At 39.1% G+C, this 22,401-nt stretch overlaps 1 protein-coding gene across 1 annotated transcript; it reads left to right on the top strand.

Annotated features, from left to right (window-relative positions):
- The first annotated feature begins 2,724 nt into the window (after window positions 1-2,724).
- Window positions 2,725-22,401, top strand: grin3a (glutamate receptor, ionotropic, N-methyl-D-aspartate 3A). The gene is made up of 9 exons (XM_017719785.2): window positions 2,725-4,900; window positions 12,309-12,913; window positions 14,345-15,395; window positions 15,510-15,655; window positions 17,923-18,038; window positions 19,437-19,588; window positions 19,715-19,879; window positions 20,056-20,126; window positions 21,471-22,401. The coding sequence occupies exons 1-9, from the start codon at window positions 4,157-4,159 to the stop codon at window positions 21,805-21,807; spliced, it is 3,387 nt and encodes a 1,128-aa protein (XP_017575274.1). The 5' UTR covers window positions 2,725-4,156; the 3' UTR covers window positions 21,808-22,401.

A 22,401-nucleotide genomic window follows, 5' to 3' on the forward strand; every position in this document is an offset into this window, starting at 1 on the left:
CAAAGTCAAGTTTCTTTGAGCTAGCTGATTCCAGCAAACAGTTCAAGACTAGTTTGAGGAAAAGTAAGTGAATCATTGTCAACTAAAGCCACAGATCTTTCAAAGGTGTTGTGCAGAACCGCTGAATAGGCCTGTTCTTCATGAAAGCAATGCCTTGACACACTTTTCACAAAACCACCATAGGTAAGGAAGACACTGGATCGCCAGGTAAACAACACATTCTTCTTAGTCGATAACATAAAACGCAAAATGTATTTTCAATGTGTCCACTACTATCACTTTAAACAATAGAATGTGAGCATTGTACTGAGATTGGCGACCTGAATAAGTGATGGACACATTTTCATTGATCTGAACAAACCCATGACACTGCAGATCAGCCTGAGCAGTTCGGAATGATAGCTTTTAAAGGAATACGCTAATTTTCCTGATCTCTATCTGCTGCCAGTCCTAGCTGATATCTCAAAATAACTGGCATGACATTATCTTTCTAAAAAATTGGAATTATCATTTATATACTTTCTATGTTAGCTTATATGTCAGATATCTCAGAAAATGAATATCTGGTGCTTAATGAGGCTTTTGACTGTAAACTAAATGAGAGTGGTCTCTGTCTTTTGCACAGTATGTGCTGTGTTACTATGTGTGGCCTAAAAAGTATCTGGCCCACTTTAATCTTGCTATGTCAGTTTGTTACACATTACGTTATCAGTGTGATCATCTTAATCGTCTGACTGGAATCATAAAACTCTCCGTAAACAGCAACATGTTTAACACGCACATGGACATCATTCAACGCCAATTCTCCATTTCTTCCTATCACTCAGGCAAAGCTTGTTCCTTCAACAGCAAACACCACCAGAACATGCGCACAATATCAGCTGTGATAGGTGACTGCTGTTTGATGAGACCATAAGATTAATTGCAAGGAGCTGTCAATGGAGGCCAGGAGGTCAGTAATGGAGATTCCAGCACAGCATGTGTGAGGAACAGCATGATGGCAGACCAACACAGACTCTGCAGTGGCAGAGCATTCATTCTCTGCTGCTGTAATTATGGAGATTTGCTTTATGTAATTTCATTCATATCTAAGATGAGAAGAATGATCAATCTCACAATGAACAAAGATTCCCATTTTGCCCAGCCCTATTAATGTCGATTGCACCAGTTTCACGGTACACATGTTCTGTAAAGCAGAAATGGAAATCTCTATGAACCTTTACGGTTAGCTTTAACATGAACATACAGAAGATACAGGCTTTGCATAAATGGTACATCAAGCAATGCATGCTGTGCAACTAATCTGCTATGAAAATGTGGATTTCCACTTTCAAGAATGCGCAGAGTTCTACTCCAATGAATATGTATATTTCTATGAATTTGCAAATGTAGTTTCATGAATGTTTGTAATTTATTACTATAGATTTCTGCTCTTATGAGCATGAAGATTTCTACTGTTCTGAATATGAATTCTATGAATGTGTGCATTTTTGGTTATTAATATGTACCTTCTATTGCTATGAATATGTGAAATTATATGAATGTTATGAATATGTATATTTCTACTGTTATATGTATGCAGTTTCCTACTGTTATGAATATGTAGCCTTCTACTGTTCTCAGTATGTGTAATTCTATGGCTGTAGATTTCTCCTGTTAAGAACACAAGGATTTCTACTATTATAAACATGTAATTCCATAAATGTTCAGATTTCTACAGGTTTGAATACATAGGATTCAGTGTGTTCTATCGTTATAGAAATGCGTATGTCTACTGTTATGAATCTGTGGAATTATATGCATATGTAGACTGTACTGTTATGTACTGTACTGTAATGGTTTTGCATGTTTCTACTCTTATGAGTTTGTAGATTTCCACAGTTTTGAATATGTGGAATTCTGCTGTTATGAATAAGCCAATTTCTACTCTGATGTGTATGTGGATCCAACTGTAGAAGGACTGTAGTTGCTGTAAATTGATCTGCTGGATTAAAGGGAAATGTGGAATTCTACCATTTGGGACATGAGAGAAGTCTACAATTAGGAATATGAGGATTTTCTAGTAATTTGTAGATTCTCACTGTTTTGAATATGCATATTTTCTGGTTATGAGTGTGGATTTCTACTGTTATAAATACGTGGAAATCTGCTGTTCTGAATATGTGAGATTCTACGTTATGAGTACACATAGTCCTGCGGTCATGACACTGAGGAATTCTGTAAATGCTGTTATAAATAAATCAGCTTCTACTTGTATGTATACGTTGATCTCCCTGCATAAGGACTGAGGTTGGTGTAAATGGGTCTGTCGGATTAAACGGAAATGTGGAATTCCACCATTCAGAACATGTGGAACTCTTTACCTACGTTGATGCACACTGTTATGAGGAATTATATGAATGTGTGGATTCTAGTACTGTAAACATGCTGTAACGGTGTTGAGTGATGAGGAGGCGGACGCATGTGCGAAGACAAGCGAGATTTATTAAGGGCAAATCCATAATCAGGGTCGAAACGGTCCAGGGTCAGAGAGCCAACACGGAGAACAGGAGGTACACACATAACAAAAGAAATGCAGGAAAACCACATGTGGGCTGGAATAGACAAATAACACGAGAATACAACACATTTCAAACACTACATCCAAGAAACAACTAGGAAAACACAGGGCTTAAACACAAGAGGGCTAACAAGGGATAACAGGACACAGGTGGTAACAATCAGGGGCGGAGTCAGAAAACAGGGGGGCCGGACTGGGAAGAAATCAAAACAAAGAAAGCACATGGACTTGACCAAAACAAAAGCACATGGAAGACTGGGAGAGGCCAATCTTGACACATGCATATTTCTACAGGTGGAATTCTATCATTAGGAAAATGTGGAATACTTTACCTGCGCGGATTTCTACTGTTATGAATCTGTGGAATTGCATGAATGTGTGGATTCTACTGTTAAGAATAAGTCAGTTTCTAATCTTATGTATACATTGATCCTCATGTATAAGGACTGTAGTTGGTGTAAAAGGACCTGTCAGATGAAACGTAAATGTGGAATTCTAGCATTTGTGACATAACAATAGTTCTATAACAATGTATATTCTCACTGCTATGATGAAATAAGAATGTGTGGATTCTAGTCTCATATTTCTATTGTTTATATTTCTACTGGTGGAATTCAATTCTATACTTAGGAAAATACTTAAAACGTGTGGGTTTGCGGTGCTGTGAATGTGCGGATTTTTACTGTTATGAATCTGTGGAATTGTATGAATGTGCGGACTCTACTGCAATGAACATGTGAACTTCAGTTCTCCCGTGTTCGTGGATCCCAGCGCAGAAGGACTGTAGTTGCTGTAAATGGATGTGATGGATTAAAGGGCAAAGCCTGGTCAGTCACGCCCTAACTCCGCTGCATACTGATCCGTCCATGAGTGCTGAGCCCTCCCTCTCCATCTGAGGCTCAACTTCACTCATCCTCTCCTGCAGCACGGACAGGGTTAAGCGCGCGTCGTTTGTCTGCACAGTGCAGGTGCCACCGCGGGAGTTTAGCACCGGAATGCCACTGCGGTCTTCCCTCATGGAATTCCACAAGTCTCTGGATTACTCTTTGCCAGTTTCTCAAGCCTTTTTTCATCTCGTGCGTAAATGTGCTGCGTCGTGGTGGATGATGGAACGTGACGCGCAGCGACGGCGCTGAGCCCGGAGCTCGGACGCAGCTGCAGAGTTTGGCGCTGTTGATTGTCTTTCCTTTTCGTCGCTTTCAGGGCTGATTTAGACGATGCAGGCGTCTCCTTTTGCGCGTCGCAGCGTTGTGCACCCGGCTGCTTCCCGCGCCTTTCGCGCACGAGCGAAAATAAGACTGAGCAAATGTTTAAAGCCTTTGTAAAACGCGGGTCACCCGTTTTCTTTCTTCCTGCAAAGAGATGCAAAGCGACGTTGTTTTTGCAACACGTGCACGCGCGCGCGGAAACACAGTTCGTAACTTTGGAGTTTTTGGGGGGCTTTTTTCGCGCAGAGCCACAAGGCGAGCGGAAGGTTGCTGGCTGTTGCGCTGCTCGCGCGGACACCCACTCGCGTCGTGGTGGTGTTCTTTCTTCTTTTTTCACCCCCCTCTTCTCCACGCTCGAGCTCTCCACACCTCGGGCTCGCGCTGAGCAATGACGGCTCGAGGGCTCGCGCTGCTTCTGCTGCTCTTCTTACCCTTCCTCGTGCTCCTTCTCGCCCCCGCCGCGTGCCTCGCGCACCCGCAGCCGTGCCAGGTGCTGAAGCGCGTGGGCCACACGGTGCGAGTGGGAGCCCTGCACCTGCAGCCCCGCGCGGTCCGGCAGCAGCAGCACGGCCTCAGGAGGAAAACTTTCGACCGCGAGTGGGAGTGGGAGTGGGAGCGGGAGCGGGAGCGGGACGCGGGCCACGCGGAGATGGAAGTATCGGCTAAAAGCGGGAACGAGCTGGGCGCGAGGGCCGTCAGGACCAGAGGCTCGAGCGGCGGCAGCCAAAAAGGCGCGAAAAGTAAGAACGCGCTCAAACAAGTGGAGACGGAGAGCGCGTTTGTGCCCAGAGACTCCATCCTGCTGGCGACCGAGACGCTCAACCGCCTGCCGGGTCTGTTACCCTACAACCTGTCGCTGGAGATCGTAATGGCCGTCGAAGCTGGACTAGGAGAGCTACCGGCCTTCTCCTTCTCTTCCTCCTCCTCCTCCTCTTCCTCCTCGACGCCGGTGTGCGCCGACCCGGTGTCTTTTCTTCACAGCGTTTGCCACACGGTCATCGTCCAAGGAGTCGCTGCAATCATGGCGTTCCCTCAGAACAGGGACGAGTTGGTCAAGTTGGAGTTTATTTCTTCGTCGCTTCGGATTCCGGTCGTCAGTGTCGTTCAGAAAGAGTTCAAGCGGCAGAGTCAGGTAGGGGGACTTGTTTTTGTCTCAGGCTGCGGACTGCGTTAGGACGAACTGTGTAAAACAGGCGTTTCTGCTTTGTTGCTGTCAGTGAAGGGACTGCGCTGAGGCCTGGAGGGGCCGTGACTGTAAGTCTGAGTGTTCAGAGCTTAAGGCTCGAGACGGTTTTCGGTTCACTTTCGATATTTAATGTTTTGGGTCAACGTCTCGGTTCCACAGAGCTACGATTTTCGATTCGATATTATATTCTACACGATATTTCTGAGCTCGGAAAAATACAGATTTTACTTCAGAATGAAAGATGCTTGCGCGTAACGGCGGACAGAGCAGCTGAGCAGTAAACAAAACAAACACCTGCAGAGGAGCCGGATGGTTGGTTTTATTGTCCATTGTTTCCATCAGAGATGCACAGTCTTTAATTCTGGGCTGATGTCAGTGTCCAGTATTGTGTACCTAGCTGTTGATCCTAGGCCTGTTACAATTATCGCATAATTTCCTAATCGCAGTTTTTATGATCACAATTATTTAAGCTGACTGAAGTAAAAGTCATTAGATTGACTTGAAGTAAATAGTCTCGAGCAAATAAATGTAACTGAAAAGCTGGTGGTCGAACATGTCAGGAGAGCAGCATGAGGGATATTTCTTTGTTAGTTGTGCAGCTAATACTATCATTTCGTCATGAATGAGAAAACACGCTATTTTTTTTGCTAATACTTTCACTCAAAACTGAGTTTTGCTTGTTTACACGCGTTTCTATGCATACACAATTAAAAAAGATGGATTTTCAGGGGTTTTTAGTGAAGGGAATCGTTCTGTTTAGAATCATAAGCCCCGTATAGAACCATTTGCACACTGAAATGGTTCTTCAGATTGACTGGTTCTATATAGAACCTTTTTGAAGATGGTTTTATATAGCACCAAAAAGGGTTCTTCTATTCTTACAACACACTTTGAAAAGATGTCACTTTTCAAGAGTTCTTTTGTAAAGAAAATGGTTCTATTTAGAAATCCTTTGCATGATTAGAGTTCTTAGCCTGGTGAACTGGTTCTTTAGATTGATGTAGAATGTGTTATATATGGTTCTGTATAGAACCTTTTTTGAAAAGCGTTCTTTATAGTGCCAAAATAGTTCTGCTATTGTTATGATGTTAAGCCTGTAACCTTAGGAAACCCTTTTTGGTGTTACTTAGAACCATCTATAGCACATTCTCCATCAGTCTGAAGAAGCATCTTTAAGTGTGTAGGCAAAAATACGTTTTTCAGACAGGACAACCAGTATTAGCTACGAACACCACTAGAAAGCAAGATGGCTAATCAGCCTGTTTGGCCACTTTAGGCTTGTACTAAAAGACATTTAAATTGTTGAGCGCAATTATTCATCGCAAATTATCGTCAGCTAAAAGTGAATGATTGTGACAGCCCTAGATGATCCTGATACATTTATAACATGGAAACTTAGATCCACCTGGAATGAGATTAATATGTGTTTGTATCGTATTATAAGTGCAGTAAAATCAATAAAATGCAGAGCTTTTACTGCGTTAGCCAGGCATTGCCTAAAGGTCCTGTTCTTTTAGAGCACAATTAATGCTTCATCAAATCTCTAGCGCTGCAAATGTTTTAAGCAATGAACTACCAGTCTAATGTATCTTTGGCTTTCCTTGGTTTGATAAAAGACATTTTATTGGCAACATGGTTGTATATTGTTTTATTTCTATGTTTTTTTTCTGTATTGAAATTAGGCTTGCACAGTGGCGTGAGAATCATATTTGCATCAGTAAATGTTTGCTTAAAAAATTACATTATATATACTCCTAAACAGCAGAAGATTTAGCTACTGTTGGACACCTGTGCTAAAATAAATTTTCTTACATTTTTGTTATCCCTAATTTTAAGCATACATTTTATATTTAATATTTTAATATTGCCATTGACAGATATGTACATGGAGCACTATTGGATATTGACATTGGACTGCGATTCCTGTAGCCATGCATCCCTAATTGAAATCTTTACGTGATTAATATATAATTTCGGTAATTTTTCTGATTTTAATGAAACCAATGGCACCTGAAGGACTGTATTTATCTTCAGCACAATGGAAACAAGGCAGGAGCGACTGTACCTTAAATGTAGTGGACATGTAGTTGGACTTACATCTGAGAAGTGATGCCTTGTGACCACTGATGTAGCATTTAAGTTCCCAAGTGGTTTTTCTGTTAGTTATTCTTGGATGCATGAATTGTGTATATATAAGAATCACAGAGGAGTATGATGGAGTGGCCACTGGTGTAGTGGTTAAGTTCGCAAGTGGCTTTTCTGTCAGTTATTTTTATGTGTGCATGAATTGTGTATATGAATGAATCAGAGAGGCACATGATGCATATGCATGAACAGGGGCCTCAACGTCTGCTACAGCATTTGCAATAGTACAACAGGTTGGGAGCCCCAGGGGCTGATTAAGGACGCATGCCATTCGGATTGGCTGGTACATATTAGGCCATTCTATCAGTCTGAGCTCTGTATATACCCATGTACATCTGCCCATAACTGAAAACCAGCTGAAATTAGCCCCATGTGAGCCTACGACCACCATGCCCAGTGCTAACTGTCAGCTAGGAGGTAGAAAGCACCCCAGCATTGCACTGCAGAGCAGTGTTCTCTGAAGTAGTGGAGCCCTATCCAATATCTTTGTGATGAGTTACCTGAGCTACCTGAACTCACTAATACTCTTGTAGTTAAATGCAATCAAATCTTCACAGCAATGTTCCAACATCTAGTGTACTCTTCCCAGAAGAGTAGAGGCTGTAACTGCAGCAAAGTGCGAACTCCCGATTAGTTAGGGATGTATGAAGATATCTGAATCATAATGGTATTTGCAGATATTTGTTTAAAATCAAATTAGCAGCAATGATTAGATTTTTAGATTTAACTGATATTTCAAACCAGTATTTGATGATATATTTACTGTGCTCAAGAAAAGCAAAATATTGGGCCAGTATATTAAAATGCTCTGCATTCATTTTAGTGCATTCGTAACCCCACAGATGTTGCATTTCTTTCTGATGGTAATCTGGGGTCTAGCCCCAATTTCTACATATTAAATTTTTTTTCTATCACCATCAGTTGACATTGGCACGTATATACATGACAAATAATTAATACTGACATAAGCCAAGAATTAATACCTTTGATTTTAGAAGCAATGTTGTATAAGCAAGTGCCTACAAACATTTGTACATGTAGTGTATATCAAGACAAGTTAGCGTTTATTTATACATCAAGTGTTGTCACAAGCAGCTTTACAGAAAAATCCGGCTCCAAGTCCCCATGAGCATCGCCATTGGCGATAGTAGAGCCTCCCTCAGAAGTCCCTAAGAGCAACAGGAAGAAACCTTGAGAGGAGGCAAGACTCGAAAGGGGAACCCATCCTCCTCTGGTCAACACCAGATAGCAAAGCAATAACACATGAAAAGGCACATTAACACAAACATGTTGTTTAATTCTGTGAAAAAATTAAAGTAAAAAATTTTGTTTTTTGAATGTTAAACCACACAAATGTTATAAGTGGCCTTCAGTAGGATAAAAGAACTAAGAGAGTGTGTAGAAAATGGGCCCTTTATCCTTTAATCACCACATTTGCCTTGCTGAAGATCTCAATATTCAGCAAACTTGCATGTTTCCTTCAAGGGAATTATTTAAAATGTATAAAGTTTATGTATAAATGTATAAACAAAATCTTTTCTGAGCTCTTTTAAACCTGACCTGTTATTTTTTTTGCAGAATTCCCATAGGCCATGTTTCAGGCAGTCAGATTACTTGAAGTTAGCACCATCTTCTGGTCAGACAGATCTTTGTTTACATGTGTCCAGGTGAAAGCTGGCCCAACTTGAATTCCATAAAATATCTACGTCCATCAACACCAAATATGAATTAATCTCTGTGAGTGTTGGACGAAAGTTTTTCTTGACCTTTGACGTTGTCTGTTGACAGTCCCTATTTACATCCTTGCAGTGGTGACTTGTATTGGCTGAAGAGAGTTAAAGCAGAGCACTGGGTTCTGAAATTCTGTGAAGCTGCTTTGTGCTTTGACAACATCAGATGTAAAAAGCGCTATACAAATAAATTTGATTTGATTCGATTTGATTCGATTAGGTGTCTGTACACCCCTTTAAGATTTTTGCTGACCTTCGGATCCTTTTTCTCCCATCTTCACTCATTGATATAGCTCTCAGATAAGAGCTGAGTGGCTAATGTTGCTTTATTAAAGATGAAATCTTAGTACTCTGGTAAAATCTGGTCACCCTTAGCACTATCAAAGCCAGTCAAAGCCATTAGCTTAAGAAGTTAACAGCGTCTGCAACTGGTCTAGTATAGTGTGAATTGGCATGGTTTGGGTCAATAAGATGGAGATACAGAATAGATTTCTATTACATGCTTATGTGTCATAGCATGGTATGTTACACAAATATGACATGACAGTTAAAAGCAGTTTACCACTTATAAAATCAGCTTGGGGAGAATATTAGCTGGAGAGACAGAAGTCACTGTGTTGTAGTACATTAAATATAACAGGGAAAAAGCTTTAGAAGGATATTTGAGACTGCTGGGATAGGCTCCAGCATCCCCCCGCAACCCTGACGGAGAAGCGGCTTGGAAAATGGATGGATGGATGGATATTTGAGACATGCAGTTAATTAATTAATTAATTAATGCTAAAAACTGGTGATTAAGTCTTTTAATATTGAACATCAGCCCATTTCTGAGTCTGATTCAATATTTTCCATTAGGGCTGGGGAATATAACATGTATTCTTATTGTGATAAATAATACCACAATGCAATATTCTTATCTGAACATATTGTGTATATTGTCATTACTTCAGTATGTATATTGTGTATATTGTCTATATTGTTTGTACATAAAAAGAGGAAAATTGATCCCATTTAACTGTATTTAGTGCAGCACAGTATGGGAAATGTGGAATAAAAATTAATTAATCAGTTTTTGATAGTATTTCTGTTAAAATGTAGCACTACTGGGTCTTTTGTCTCTATTTAACCTGATCAGATTGAAAAAAAAAAATATCATGTATCATGATATATTTTTGCCACCCACTTCTATTTTTCATAGGTAATATTGATACAAAGTGCACTTTTTACATCCAGTAAACACAGAAAATCAATCCAGCTTTTGTAAAATATGTTGCTAATTACTTTTACATTTCACACTAAAATCACTTCATTTTTAATGCATGATTAACAGTGGAAACGTTGTCATTTTCATTTTAAATTGCTTCTATGTTGGAGACATTCAAACTGCTTGTTAACTTCTGAAAACATGCCTTGCTACTGCAAGAAGTGGATAATATTTGTTTGTTATCCATACAACAGTGGCATAAGAAGAGCACAATGGAATAAAATAAGGATCAGAATTGAATCAGGCTTAAATCAAGTTATTAAAATATGCCTGGATCAGCTCTGAATCTAATTCTTCAAACTTTTATTGCCATTATGTCTAATTTTACATTATGATGGGCATGACTACCTATAGTCTTAATGCTGTACAGCTTTATTCTTTGGCTTGACATATTCAGGCACAGTGTTTACGATTTGGTCTGAGTAGGCCTGTATCAAGTATGACATCATTTCTTGAACATGGATTTTTTGAGATGATTGCAGTTATTTGGTCTGATCACAGATTTTCCACAATCATATGTGTATGGCACAACAAACAATGAGAATTGTGTATATTTTCATATTTGATGGGGCAAGTGCATGTAAATAAAACGCATTTAATAAGACACTTCATGGGTCTTATGAAAACAAAAGTTCTACCTTCTGACTAATGCCATAATACAGTTACTGGGCAGTGATGTGTAACGGTTGTTTATCTGAGCTCAAGCTCTACCTGTTGACGGCTAGGAAGCAAGATAGCCAGTCAGCAAATTTGACCACTTTATAGTTGTATTTTAATAGTTGTATACTATAAAAAAGACATTGTTCATTGTAATTATTTATATGGTAAATAATAATCAGCTAAAATTTCGCTAAAGGTCTAGTCTGATTTGAGTTGTGGTTGATTTATATTTGAGAAGCAGTTATGTGTGACCTGGTCTTTGAAGACCTTTTTGTGAAGAGTGTTATCCACATCAGTGATTAAATATCAGGGAATTGTTATGACCATTTCAGTGAGCAAGCAACCTTAACTGGCTTGACGAATTAACGTATATCAAATAGATAAACCATCTCAGACCAAATTCATGATCAGAACTATAGCACATGTCAAACATGGCTTTTGTTCTTTGTGTGATGTAGATTGAATATTTTTCATTTATTGCAAACATTTAGTAAGATTGGGGCATGCGCAGGTAAAATCTTACTCTGCATCAGATGTCTGTTCAAAAAGACTCTATGAAGTGTTGCTGGTAATTGCATTTATCTGGCAGGCTAGGTCAGTGGGGTAGGCTTCATAATAGCTTGCAAAGTGAACACAAATCTTCCTTTATTTAGACTTCTTGAAATAAATCCATGGAAAACGTTTCTTTAATCAGTTACCATTAGCCTGTTTTCAGCTGTCACTTAAACATAGCTCCCGAGGGAAATTAAACAGATCGGCTAAGCGTTTCATCCAGCAGTCTCTGTGAAGGACTTGCTCTTCTAAGAAGGGCGATATGAGGTTACTGATTGAGTATTATACTACTGATCTACCAGAGCTCCAATGTTTGGATCTCAAAACTGACTTTTGCTGTGGAAAAATGCAAAACTCTATGAAAACAGTAAACTAACTTATTAAGGTGTTTATTTGCACATTCATTTGTGTGTAAATCTGATGTCTGCAACAGCTGGAAATGAGCAAAAACTCCCTTAGCAGGGTTTAAGTCAATTATGTTTATAACACCTTGCTTTATTGGAGAGACCTTAACATCTTTCATCCCACCTGCAGAGTGTCGCCAGAGTACCCAAAACACAGCAAACAAATTGTTTAGACCACCGAGTTGTATTAATTACTGATCCAAAATATGGCAAGCTGTTACAGGTAATTGCTCACATTGTCTTTGACTACAGAAAGCAGCCTAATGCAATCAAATGCAATTATACTGTCTCAAAGTTAATAAAGACACAGAGTAAAAGGATGAATACAAAACTGGTTGCTGTCTTCATCTAGCTAGTAAGTGTGTTTATGTGTATAGGGCTGCTCACTTCTGTACAGAACACCAGATGCCATTGCTAACCAAATACTGTACTATAATGCAAAAAGTTTATGTCTGCTAGAAAGAAAATGTATATACTAGTTGTGAAAATATAAATATATCTGAATATGCAAGCAAATAGTCCACTGTTTTTCATATCAAGAGTGTAAGCCACCTTCATTTTTTTCTGTAATAATTTTCTCTCTCATTTCCACCCAACAGAACTCCCTTCACTTCCAGATGGCCATGCAGAATCCCCCAACTCCTCAGGCTGATCTAATCTTCTCTCTCCTGTCCATTAATAATTGGTATGATGTCAGCTTGTTGATGTGTCAGGAACTAAACATTTCCAGATTTGTCTTCCTGCTCCGCAACAACTCCAGATTTCACCTAGGATCTGTTGTTAACATTTCCACTACCAACAGCAGCAACAAAGGTGACTTTCACACATTGCTGCAGGGTTATCTGGACTCCATCAAGGACCCTACATCCACCATAGTGACCTTTGGATGTGATATCCGAGACATAAAAAGGATTTTTACAACTGTAGCAAAGTTTGGGTTAATGCTGCCTGACTACCACTGGATTTTAGGCGATTCCCAAAATGTGGAGGAGTTAAGGACAGAGGGGTTGCCGATGGGCCTTCTGGCACATGGGCGAATGGTGCAACCATCTCTGGATCACTATGTCCAGGATGCCTTGGAGCTAGTCACGAGGGCTGTTGGATCGGCTGCAATGGTTTCTCCAGAGCTTGCGCTCATTCCTGGCATCACAAACTGCATGGCAATTGAGGAGAAAAATCTCACCTCAGGAAAATTTCTCTCCAGGTATTTTTTATGCATGACCTAACCTCTGGCTTACTTTCACTGCCTTAGATGTGAAACTGCACTCAATGCATTTTGCAGGGAGAAATTACGCCAAAGTATTTTAAGCTTTGCAGCATGCCATGTAACGACATACAATGGTTATCTTTAAATTCTCAATATGTCGTAGTTGTCATTTTCATAAAATCTTTTCCAACATGCAATTCAAATACGTTAACTGCAGAATCACATCTCCTGAAATAACTTGGAATTTAGTATGTTCCTCATGGTAAGAGTCTTAATAACAGGAGCAGGATATAATCTGTTATAGATAAACCCACATGCCTATTGATTGTGACCAAATTACCTCATCAGTCCATACATTTGTAAATCTTTATGCATTTATCTAAATTTTATGTAATTTTATGTTTTAAATGCACTGAAAGCTTATCAACCTTCAAACATTCCAGATTTATAAACATAGTCTTGTGTCAGCATTACTGCAAAAACAGCACACACAACAATTTCCTGAGCTCATAATTTGATAAAGCAACATCACACTATTGTGAAATGCCTAGGGCGATGCCTAGGGCTTGCCAGCATTTTTCCATACAGATCACAAACAACTTGGCAGAATATAAAATGGCTGACCATGTCCTGTCATGACTAAAGGTAACATAAGTGTCACTCTGACACAAGGTTATCTGTGAAAGACCACACAGAATAACATTTTGGCCATGACCTTACCTCAAGTAGATTTTCAAATGCACACATCATTGTAGGGAAGAAAGGTGAATTTTGTTCTTTTTTTATACAATGACAGCAAAATGTATTGATATGCTGCCAAAACACTGCACATGTTCTAACGAAACGCTAGATGTTTATGCCTTTTGGTTTGGTGGAAAAGTGCAGAGTTACATCTGTAATACCATAAAGGTGCGTGACATTAGAGATGTAACGGTTCCTTACAATCTCTGAATGACAGGACGTTGCTGACTGTACACCTATGTATCTGCTAAAGATAATCCTCTACATCTAAAGGGAAAAAGTTTTTTGATGTGCTTGAGGGCAAAATTTGCTCCTTCCAGATAAGCCCAGAGGAGAAGAAAAAGCACAACCTGGTAGTTGGGAAGTATTATCATGGTGAGTAGACAGAAAGCTGACAGGAAAAAACAGAAGGAGCTGTAGTGCATGACTTTATGCAGGTAGCTGACACAGTCAAAGAAGCAGCATATCAACTGCAGCCTCTCAAGATGCACAGTGTCAAGCAAGCCTCTGGCTTGTCCTGTCCAACTGCCATAGGGGCTTCATTATAGATACTCAACTCTGTTCTCATTGCAGATTTAACAAGTGTTACCTCTGCCTCAACTGCTGTGAAACATAAAAACTGAAATGCTGTGGAAAGAAAGAAGAGACAGGGACATTCAAATTGTTCTGTGTTTTCTTCTGCTCCAGGTTCATGGCCAACATGTCATTTGATGGGCTAAGTGGGTACGTTCATGTTCAAGAGGAATCTACCGTTATCTCTGAAAGCCATCACTTTATCTGGAACTTGCAGCATGACCCTATAGGAAATCCTATGTGGACTCGTCTTGGTAGTTGGAAGCAGGGGAAAGTAGTAATGGACTATGGAGCTTGGTCCAGCAAGAGGCAGTCTTACCCTGGGGGCGACTGGAGGCATTCCTCAAGGCTGCATTTGCGGGTAGTCACCCTGGTGGAACATCCTTTTGTGTTCACCCGTGAGGTGGATGAGGACGGCCAGTGCCCCGCAGGGCAGCTTTGCCTGGACCCACTAACGAACAATACAGCTCTGCTGCAGAGCCTTTTTCAGGGCCTTCAGGGGGGCAATGACACTGTGCCCATGGAACTGAAAAAATGCTGCTACGGCTACTGCATTGACCTGCTGGAAAAGTTAGCTGAGGATATGGGCTTTGACTTTGACCTCTACATTGTGGGGGATGGAAAATATGGCGCCTACAAGAACGGCCGCTGGACAGGTCTAGTGGGGGACCTCATGAGTGGGGCGGCACACCTGGCAGTCACCTCTTTCAGCATCAACTCAGCTCGCAGTCAGGTGATAGACTTCACCAGTCCATTCTTCTCCACCAGCCTGGGTATCCTGGTCAGGACTAGAGATACAGCTGCACCGATTGGAGCCTTCATGTGGCCTCTGCATTGGAGTATGTGGCTTGGAATATTTGTGTCCTTACATGTGACGGCGGTGTTTCTTACTCTGTATGAGTGGAAGAGTCCTTTTGGGATGACCCCAAAGGGAAGGAACAGGGACAGAGTTTTTTCCTTTTCCTCAGCACTTAACGTTTGCTATGCCATTTTGTTCGGAAGGACAGCTGCTATTAAGCCCCCAAAGTGCTGGACGGGCCGATTTCTCATGAACCTTTGGGCCATTTTCTGTCTGTTTTGTCTGTCTACATACACAGCCAATCTAGCCGCTGTAATGGTTGGAGAAAAAACCTATGAGCAGCTCTCAGGTATACACGATCCGAAGGTAAGAGTGTTATTTTTCTTTTTTAAATGGCTCGAGGGTGGATACACTTTATTTTCTGAGGATGAAGTGGTCATAGGTTGTTGGTACTAATGGTAATGGCTATCTTTTTTTAAGCTCCATCATCCATCACAGGGTTTCCGGTTTGGGACGGTGCGGGAGAGCAGTGCTGAGGATTATGTGAAAAAAAGCTTTCCGGAGATGCACGAATACATGAGGCGATATAATGTTCCTACAACCCCCGATGGAATAGACCACCTTAAGTGAGTCATAATCTTAAAAGCAAAGGAGAATAGATCATGGCTTCAGACACGCAATGTACTGAATGTTCTAAAGTTGTCCTCTACCATGCCCATTTAGTATTATATATGACAGGGTTACACCAGTACTTAAGAGAAGAAATTAATCATTGCATATTACATTATAGGTAGGGCTTTGAGATGTATAATCATTGTACAATACAATACCTGTCACAATACGATAAGATACAATTACAAAACACTCCAGACTTGCATTAAACATTAGTCTTAAACAAAATGTAAACATTACAATCCTCCCCAACATTTCTGTGGGTTTTAAGGTTAAAAAATACAGGAATAATAAATAAATAATGTGGAGGGGGTGCTGGTCAGAGCATAAAGATGCAGAAGAGTGAACTTTCTGCACTTTTAATCATCATCTTCAAGTCTTTACAAACACTGCAAAAATGGTATTTTGTCAAGTAAACTTTTTTATTCAAGTAATTTTTTTTGTTCTGACAGTAATTGTATATCACAATAACATCATCTGTTTAGTATTTAAGAGTGTCATCACACAAAACAACTCTACAAGCACATAACCTAAATGCTATAGCTAAGCACTAATCACAACAGCTATAAACTGTTACCTCACTACAACTATGAACTAAAACAGTGATAATTACATTAGATTAAATGTAACTTTATCATCAGTTTGCAGAGTACAGGTCAAGCCAAGGAAGTGCAGTTAGAATCTAACCAGAAGTGCAAAATAATATGTAATATGTACAAGTAAGGATGGTAGAGTGGTAAAAAAATATATAGATAGTGCAAATACAAATATACATATACAGAGTGAGTGGAGAGAATGCAAATGTAGGTAGTATGTACTGTCAGAGCAGCATATTGCTGCTGTTGGAATAAAACCTCAAATTTCCATTATTGATGTTTTTCGATTTTTAACATCATTTGAAAAAGGGCCCGTTGCTCTTTACATTTTGTGAAAATTTGTGAAAAGGCCCAAAATATCTTGGGATGGGGGGAGGTCTGGTTCCATCCACTTAAATTAAAAATACAGTATGTTTTTTCCTTCTGCTGTAAAGTTACCATTTTGGGGGTACAAGGTTTTGTTTTGACAGCACAGTATATAAAGAGATAAGTATGCAGATTAGAAAAAATGCACAGTAACTGTCCTTGCAAATTTGAATAGTGCAGTCATAGACTGTACAAATATGAATAGTGCGATATTATTTGGGCACTATGTTGTTATACATAACAACATAATACCTAATTAACAAGGATAATATTAGCCTTAACAACAGTTTTTCATACTTTATTCTTGCAAACAAAAGCACATAAAAGCTAATAAAAGCACATGATACACAGAAAAAACAGTGATACTTTTTTCTACAATGCAGTTGTTTATACAATAATAATAATAATAAGCAAAGGGCTAAATCCTAACTGTCAGATCATGCTTGCTATTTACTGTATGTTGTAGATGTCGCTCTCTCAGACTTAAATGCAGTATTAGTTTCACTCAGGCATTAATAAGCTGTGCAAAGTCAATTCATAAATATCAACAGAGCCACTAACTTATCCATGATATATTGTCGCATCAGTATTTTGAACATAGGTCTAATTATAATACACCGGGTAAAACAGACTCTACTTTGGAGCACAGCATCCACAAGCAAAATGTATTTTTCCTGATTGCATCACCTGAATGCATTTCTTGCCACTCTTTAGTGTGTGCCCTTTTGATCTTTCACAACCTCTGCAGATGGATTTAGGCCCTGTCCTCAAATCACACCTTGTGCTTCCAAAATATTGTCAGTGTGTATTTTATAAATCCCCCAAACGGCATAGCCATCATGGAGTTCTGTGCAGTTCTTTGTTGTACATAAAATGCAGTGCAGGTCCTTCCTAAAATCCAACTGCAAACTGTGTTTCCAAGATAACATGCTTTTGGAGTTGCACAGGATAAATTTGTGCATATCTGCTCCCTAGGAACTTGGTTTGTGACATGCATAATCCTGTTTACCATCTAGCCATATAGGCATTTCATTGAACAGAAGTTTTATCCTGTGGAACACATTAAAGTCAAGACTATGTAATCTTGTCAAAGAGCAGTATGACGTTGCTTGTAATCAGAGATGGACATGTAAAAACAGCAGACTGTGCTTCTACGATAGTGCACTGTTTGAGAGAACTGTCAATACGTAAATTAGCTACATGAATCCAAAGCAGTAAGTGGCTGCATGTAACAGCTATGTTCCATGTGCTATTTACAGAGATGATCCTCAGAAACTAGATGCTTTTATCATGGACAAAGCCCTCTTAGACTATGAAGTGTCTATTGATGCTGACTGCAAAACACTCACAGTGGGGAAGCCATTTGCAATTGAAGGCAAGTAGATCAACGGTTTCTTTCCTAAGTTGTACTAAATCCTTGCATTCAGTTATAGATGTGCTACATAATTATGCCTCAAGCCCATACAACAAAGTAAATAACACATGCAAGAGGCAAATAATGTTTAGTGTTAACTTGCCAGTTTTCCATTAGTCATTTGATGAATATTTCTTGTACTTGTAGTGCAGAGTTAACTAACAGAAAATGTATAGTATACAATGTGCTACAAGTATAAGGAGTAGTATTCAACAAATTATTGAGGTTTTCATTAAAATACGTCAGAGAATATAAAGCCTGCATGACGTGGACATGTGTGAAGTGTGAAGTGTAACCTTTCTAGTCTGAGTAACATAAAGATCACAAGAAAGATACGGATAACAGCTAGAGATGACACAAAACCAAAATGACACTAAAGTCTTGTATATCAGCAGATACCGATACAGGAACAGCATTTGTTCTTTTTTTTTAATATTTCTAAGCTTTAAACTTGGGTCCCTTTAATATTTCATTGAATCTGTAACTGAAGTACATTGCCTGAGGGGAATTCCATAGATTTTTAAAAACTCTTTCAAAATGAAATCATTTAAGATGTAAACAAAGCCATTTGATGTGAATGGTCGGTTCTAGAGTAACTTACAGATCAGAATTGTTCACAGTGGTGGTGATAGGAACCAAATGTGTGAAGAGTTTAATGCCTCTTAGAACTTACTACACAAAATGTTTATGAATACACTTTCTGATGTCTGAAATGTTGTATTAAAGTAGGTTTCATATAAGCCTTTGGCCTCAAACATATTTTTAAAATCCAATAATAACAGAGTGGTACATGCGGGGTGTAAAATAGTATCCAAAGAAAACCAATTTACCACTGTTTTACCATGATCCGTGTTACATATGAAACTCAAAAGACATGATTGCAGTTCCTGGTTCCTATCACCATTATTTTTTTAAAATGGTCAGTTTCTCTACAATGAACCATTTCATACCAACACAGTCTGCATGACTTTCTTTACATTTCAACTGTTAAATTGCGCAGAGATGTAGAAAAATCTATGGACTCCCAAACTATTTAATTCAACTGTACTACCCAAGAGGAAAAAAATGGCAACAACACAGCTTATATTAAAACAGTAATTATAATTTTATACTTGGCTAACTATGTGTGCTTGTGTTACTGGTAAGCTATACTGGCTACTGTTGCTATCAGATGAGCATGTTACTTTGCTTTACGGTACACTGCACTACAAGCGATTGTGTGATATTTCAGTTTGAAACAGATTTCTTCTTTTTTCCTGTGATACATGTCTACATACTCTAGCTAAAAGTTACATCTACTCCAGATTCTTTGTGCATTATTTATATAACCCAAGACCTTTCATATAATTTAATTCACAGGCTATGGCATTGGTCTCAAACAGAATTCTCCCCTGACTTCAAACATCTCTGAGTTGGTCAGTCAGTACAAGTCAGATGGATTTATGGACATGCTTCATGATAAGTGGTACAAAGTGGTCCCCTGTGGAAAAAGAAGTTTTGCTGTCACAGAGGTAAAAAAAAAAAATCAGTAGTGCTTTTAATTGTACATTCTATCGTATGAACTCATGTGATGCTGGGTTTGAAGCTCTAAGGGGCTCCATTTGAACATATTCTAATGTGTATTTTGTGATATCCAGACTTTACAGATGGGGATCAAACACTTCTCAGGGTTATTTGTAATGCTCTGCGTGGGAGTTGCCTTGTCTCTCCTCACCACTGTTGCTGAACACATTGTCCATCGCTGGGTGATACCCAGAATGCAGAACAAGCCACAGTACAAGTACTGGCTTCACACAAGTCAAGTGAGTCCATTTGTCTTCTTTCACATTGTCTAAATTAACTATAATCGAATATCCTAACAGTGATGTATTAGAGCTATAAAGGAGTACTGAGTGGATAAAAGGTAACAGTATTTGCATATTCTCAATTGGTCTTTCCTCGTGTTCTCTTATTACATTTAATATGATTGTCTTATCAGAGATTACATCGAGCACTTAACCCGACCTTCAATGAAGACAAATTAGCAACTGTTGCGAAACCAGAAAAAAGGTAAGGAGTTCATTATTGCACAGTATGCACTGAGATCTGTTTCTCTGCCCGCTAATTAACACCAAAACAAAATGAGTGGTTTAGGCTTTATGCTGAAAGTATATGTCGCTGACTTTCTTTATCCAAGCAGAAGAAAACAAATGTTATGCTTGCTCATTAACAATAGGAATGTCAGCAGCAAACAATTCTATGTGGTATTTTAAACTAATAGATGTTCAAGCCAAAATAAACTTCAGATTGTCTTGAATATCAGTTGTTTTTGTTTATATATTGAAAGCCATGTAATAATACAGCTTGCAAAACAGCATCTATAGTAATTCTTCCTCTTTGGGCTTTTGTGAAAAGATATACATGAAACTGTGAACCCTTAGAAAGCTGCAGAGACTTTGCTATGCTTATGTAATTTCCTGCCATTAAAACAAACTGAAAAAGTTTAAATTGATCCAGACCTGTTGATACAGCGTTCATTAAGGAATTCACTCTGTACAAGAAATAAAAGGTATAATTATGTGATTACATTAGTACAGCAACAAAGAAGCAACTTCTAGGGATTAAAGAGGAATTCCACTGATTTGTTTTTTTTTTCATAAATAAAGTAATTCATAGTGGTTTGATTTAAAATGGTCCAGCTTAGAGAAATTTACAAATTTAGAATTGATCACAGTGGTGTTGGTAGGAACCAGACATCTGATAGGATTTAAACAGTGATGCCTTTAAAAGCTACCCTGCAAAGTTATTATGGTTATGGATATGGTTATGAATATGCTGTCTGGCACCTTAAAACATGTTTTTGGCCTAAACTTTTTTTTTTTATTATTTAAATTAATTCATGGTGAGGAGAAGTACATATAAGATGTTGTAAGAAAAGATAGCCCCCAGAGAAAAGTTATTTTATCATTATCAACATCAAAATTCAGAAGACACGTGTAGGTTCACTGGTCACTTTTCTGCTGGCTTGTAAACATGTAACATGTACATGCATTGCTGCTGTCGGAAGGAAACCTGCTATCTCCATTTTAGTCTTTCAGTTTTTTATTTGAAAATCACCGTTGCTCTTTACATTTGTCTAGTACCACTGACTTACATTAACTGTAAAGTATGTTTTTTGCTTCTCCATATATACACATATATACACAGACATCAAGACCCCTGGTTCCTGCAGTCACCACTGTAAACTACAATACAAGCTACAATAAACCACTTTACATCAAAACACTATGAATGATTTTGCATCTCAACTACTTAGTTATGTTGAAACTTAGAAAAATCTGTGGAATTCCTCTTCATATATGTAAACATGAGGACAGACTATTAAAACCTTTTATTTCTTCACTCCACAAAAAGGTGCAACATTGGAAATAACCAACAGCCTCTGTGGAATATCTCTGAGAATTCCATATGTACTCGGCAGCATTCATCCAATCAGGAGGGGCAACAGAACGACTTGGAGTGTTTACAGTGCAAAGAGCTCCCTCCCCCGCAGGTGAAAAGACAGCTTCCCCTACAGGCCACCTCCAACGGGAAAACAGACTTGCTGGGCCTGGCACGCAACCCCATTGTGCAGGAGCTGACAGACTTGGAGTCACAGATCCAGATCATCAAACAGCAGCTGCAGCTAGCCATGAAGAAAAAAAAGGAACTGGAGCAGTATCAACAAACAAAAATGGCAAGTGAGCCCTAGAGCTTTTGGAGCTCTTTTTGTTGCTCGACTCGTGCACTTGCAGCATTCAAACACTTGGACCTAATGGTGGATTAATTCAATTCTGCTTCCTAAGGGGGCAAGGCTGTCTCAGTGTTCCTCTGCACATGTTTTATTTTTTGTTTAAAAAAAAAAAAAAAAAAAAAAAAAAAAGCAGTGTTATTTTTCTCTATTTATTTACTTTGAATGTCACACAGAACCAACTACTCTGATGTGAAAAAGGATGTTGATGAGGGACAAAAGGATCGAGAAATTTGGATACAGCAAGCATTTTCCTAGAGCATTGCTTTTCTGGTACTGTAGCGTATGTTTGTGTGGGACTCCTCTGAAGACAGTTTGACTGTCCAAGGGGAAAGCATTCTGTGTATCAAAGCGACAGCCATTTATTTAAGGTGTCAAAGTGTGATGTATGGTAGCACCTCCTGCATATTGATATAAAGCGCTAAACCGTTTTACAGAGGAAAGCATGATTGCCGTCACTTGGTTTGCAAAGGGAGAGTCTTAACTGTGAACTGTTAAAGGGTTTACAGTCAGTCTATTAATTAAAAAGAAGCTTTGACATACCTTTACATTTGA

Source organism: Pygocentrus nattereri, chromosome 18, assembly GCF_015220715.1.
Source record: "Pygocentrus nattereri isolate fPygNat1 chromosome 18, fPygNat1.pri, whole genome shotgun sequence".
Lineage (NCBI taxonomy): Eukaryota > Metazoa > Chordata > Actinopteri > Characiformes > Serrasalmidae > Pygocentrus > Pygocentrus nattereri.